Here is a 3,386-nt window from a genome sequence, read left to right as displayed (position 1 = left end):
GCCCCGGACGCCCCGGCACAAGTGTCACCTTTCCCGGCCGGCGGCAGTGTCACCTTTCGGCGCAAGGTGACCCCAGTCTGCTCAGAGGGTCACGGGGCACAGTTGTGTCACTCTTAGTACAGTACTACACTCCGCATTGGGCGCGTTCAGAAGGGGCAATGTGATTGGTCGGAGCTCTTGATTGTTATTGCTGGATTTCTCGTGTAATATAGCTACCAGAGACTCGCCCGTGCATCTTTTCTTTGCCTGGCTCGTTTGCTGAACAGCGGGGCTCTTCCTCTTCGAGGTTTTTCTTGCCACTGAAACTGTCCCCGCTTGACCAGATGAGGGCCTTGCGTGTCCTTCGTGTTGTCGCACCATGGCCCTCGTCCACCGCGCCCTCGGCCCCCTCCCTCGCCTCGGCGTTTGCACTCGGAGTGTCAGACGTATCCTATTGCATTGCTTCACCGCCCGCGGGACGTGCGCGGCGCTGGTACAGCGCCTGGGAGTGGCGCGCGCCGCGGCGGAGCCAAGCGCACATCGACTGCCAAATGGTCCGCACAATGCTGCCACACCGCACCAAGTTTGTGCCTCAGTTCACGCCTCATGGTGAGCGGGGGAGTGTTGCCCTCAATTGGAAGTCCTGGCTGCCTGTCTGTCTGGGCTGGCGCGCTCAACCCCTACTCAGCAAAGCGTTGTGAGTGCGACACGCTCACCTGTTTTCGCGTGCTCTTGCAGGCTTCCAGCTCATCCCTGAGAGCCTCTTTTCGCCGGTGGCCGAGCGTGTGCCAGGCTTTGGCGCCGACGGCAGCGGCTTGGGGGCTGGCGAGCACGATGCTGCGGCAGCGGGCGGCGAGGAGGCCGCCACTTCGGCGCGGCTGCGACGCCCCGCGACGCCCGAGCCCGCGCCGGCCGTCAGGGCAGCGCCAGCGACCACGGACGGCGCGAGGCGGCGGCGGCAGCTCAAGCTGAAGCGGCTGAAGCTGGTCAGGCGGCGCACACAGGCGCAGGTCGCGGAGTGAGTGCGCAGCAGCACCGTGCGCGCCGGCATTGCAGGCGAGGGCTCACTCGGCAGCGGCGCGCGCAGAGCTCGACCGGCTGGTGCCGTCGCTGCTGTGGCGCTGGCCTCCCCTGCGTACCTTGCTGCAACGACGGGCAGCCTGGCCACGGTCGCAGCGCTGACATCGATACAAGCAGTCCGATTCCTGCAGCGCGCGGGGCTCCATGTTGTACGGTATGTACCAACCACATGTATAGTCTTTCCAAGCTTTTGACCACAGCCAGTGCTTATGGCCTGCTGCGTCGGCCACAAGCGGTCGGCCCAGGGGCCTGTCACCAGGCTCGAGGGGGGGCGTGCGCCCCGGGCGCCTCCTTGAGTTCACGCCTCCGTTCACCACCTCTACCATCGCCCCTGGCGTCCGCTGCCCCTGTTCCGAGGGGGCACGCGGTGCTGTAAAGCAGCAGTTTCAGCTCGGCGGGCGAGCCGCGGGCGCCGCACACCAGCCCCTGCTTGGGCGGCCCCGCCTCACGGCCCCAACGCCGCCGGACCCTGGGATAGCCCCAGGGCACCCTCCGGCTGCACCCCTTTTGACTCCTGCATCGTGTTGTTTTCCTCAGCCGCGTGCTGGCCCTGCTTGTACCCAACACCCCAGCCGAGCCCGCATGGCCCGTGTTGCGGGCCTACACCCTGCATTCTGCCCTTTGTATATTGGCCATCACATCCACTGTCGCATGAGCGTTACAGCGCCACGACAAGTGCGTCAGGTAGTTGGCTGGGCAACACAAACGCTGTAACCACCACTGACAGGCAGATCACTTCACCGAAGCCATGAGGACTGCAGTGAGTGCAGCTAGAAACACAAAAGACAGCAACGGGTCCAGCGAACGACGAGCCCACGGAGACGCCCTCCGCGGAACCTCATCCACGCCCGCGCCCGCCGCCGCGGCCGCCGCCGCCGCCCTTTGCCGCCTTGTCGCGGGCCGCCTTGTCTGCGCGTGAGTAGTACTCCTTCTCGGCGTCGCCCTCCACTAGTTGGAGCGTGGCCTTGCCGCCCACTAGGTGCTGCTCCTCCTCCGGCTTGGCCTGGGGCAAGCAGGTAGTGTTTTGGTCAATAGTTGTGTGCGCAGAGTGGGCGGGAGGACGCTTACGACAGCACACGGTCATGGGTACGCGGGGGAGGGTGATTGGAGCGAATCAGGCAGACCGAGCGGGCTTGCCGCAGCGCCAGGCGGCCACGGCGGCTGGCAGAGGAACTGAGAGGCCTGGGGATGCTGCGCGGCGGCGCGGCTGTGGGCATGGGAGCGGCGGCTGCCTGGCGGCCGCACCTGGAACGCCTCCAGCGCTGCCTTTGCCGCCGCCGCCGTCTCGAACCGCACGATCGCTGACGTGGCGCCTGTGTCGTACTCCACGAAGCGCACCTGCAAGGGGACGGGTGGGTCCAATCGGCGCGGGCCGTTGAGAAGAGCCTGGCCGCGCAGGCAGGCAGGCAGGCAGGCAGTCATGCATGCATGCATGGATGCATGACAGCCAACAGGTGGCGTGGCGTAGGCTGCCATGGCGATTTCGTCTGCCTACGCGAGCGCCGGCAACCCGGACGCGGGCACGCACGCATGCACACACCTGAGCGTCCCGGTGCCCCATCGCCCCCCGCAGCTTGAAGCCAGTGGCGCCCTCCGGCGCCGACTCCCAATGCACCGACAGCAGGCAGCCTGCGTGCAGTGGCCAAGAAGAACAGGAGGGCAAAGCGATGGGCATGGCAAACTCCCATGCATGCAACCAACACAGCAGAAAGCTGGGGGTGGGAGGTGCAAAGCGGGTGACAGGTGTCGTGAACTGGTCGGCAAACGAAGCAGAGCGGCTGCTGCAGCGCAGCGGAAACCGACGACCACCGGGCACAACCCCGTCGGCGCCATCGCCACCCACCGGGTTCGTGCTCCTCCTTTGCTGCCGGCTGCTGCTCCTCCTCGCCGCCCTCCTGCTGCTGCGCCTGTCCGCCTTCCGCCATCTGGGCGTCGCCGCCGCCCTCCCCCGCATCCGCACTTGCTGCCGCCGCCTCCCTGTCCCCGCCCTCCTCCGCCGCCGGCGCCGACTTTGCCGCCTTCTGCACACCCCCTGCCGCGTCGGCCGTCTCCGGCGCCTTGCGCTTGCGCCCCTCCGCGGCCTCCCCTGCCGCGGCCGCCGCAGGGGGCGCCGGCAGCGCGGCCGCGCGCGCCGCCGCGGCCTCGTTAATTTCGGCCACGAAAGCTATCTCCGCGTCAGAGTCCGCCTCCTCCAGCATTTTGAGGGTGATCTGAGGATGACGTGAGCGCGAGGGAGAGATCAAGATCGGCTCGCTCCGGTGCATAACGCCACATTGTAGGAAGGGTATGCAAGGCGCAAGAGGCTAGGAGGAGAGCCACACGCGCGC

The 3,386-nt window shown here is 67.0% G+C and overlaps 2 protein-coding genes across 2 annotated transcripts; one reads left to right on the top strand and one right to left on the bottom strand.

Moving 5' to 3' along the window:
* Positions 1 to 530: 530 nt before the first annotated feature.
* On the top strand, positions 531 to 1,001 carry MNEG_15378 (hypothetical protein; the record flags this gene model as incomplete). The annotated part of the gene is made up of 2 exons (XM_014036152.1): positions 531 to 588; positions 718 to 1,001. 2 exons carry the CDS (start codon positions 531 to 533, stop codon positions 999 to 1,001), a joined length of 342 nt encoding a protein of 113 aa, XP_013891606.1.
* An 896-nt stretch (positions 1,002 to 1,897) lies between these two features.
* Positions 1,898 to 3,257, bottom strand: MNEG_15377 (hypothetical protein; the record flags this gene model as incomplete). Its single annotated transcript, XM_014036151.1, has 4 exons — positions 1,898 to 2,062; positions 2,305 to 2,397; positions 2,600 to 2,688; positions 2,903 to 3,257. 4 exons carry the CDS (start codon positions 3,255 to 3,257, stop codon positions 1,898 to 1,900), a joined length of 702 nt encoding a protein of 233 aa, XP_013891605.1.
* Between the last annotated feature and the right edge of the window lie 129 nt (positions 3,258 to 3,386).

Source organism: Monoraphidium neglectum (assembly GCF_000611645.1).
Source record: "Monoraphidium neglectum strain SAG 48.87 unplaced genomic scaffold scaffold05274, whole genome shotgun sequence".
NCBI classification, from domain to species: Eukaryota; Viridiplantae; Chlorophyta; class Chlorophyceae; order Sphaeropleales; family Selenastraceae; genus Monoraphidium; species Monoraphidium neglectum.
The sequence above is the reverse complement of the archived record's forward strand: the minus strand, read 5'-3'. Positions and strand labels throughout refer to the sequence as shown.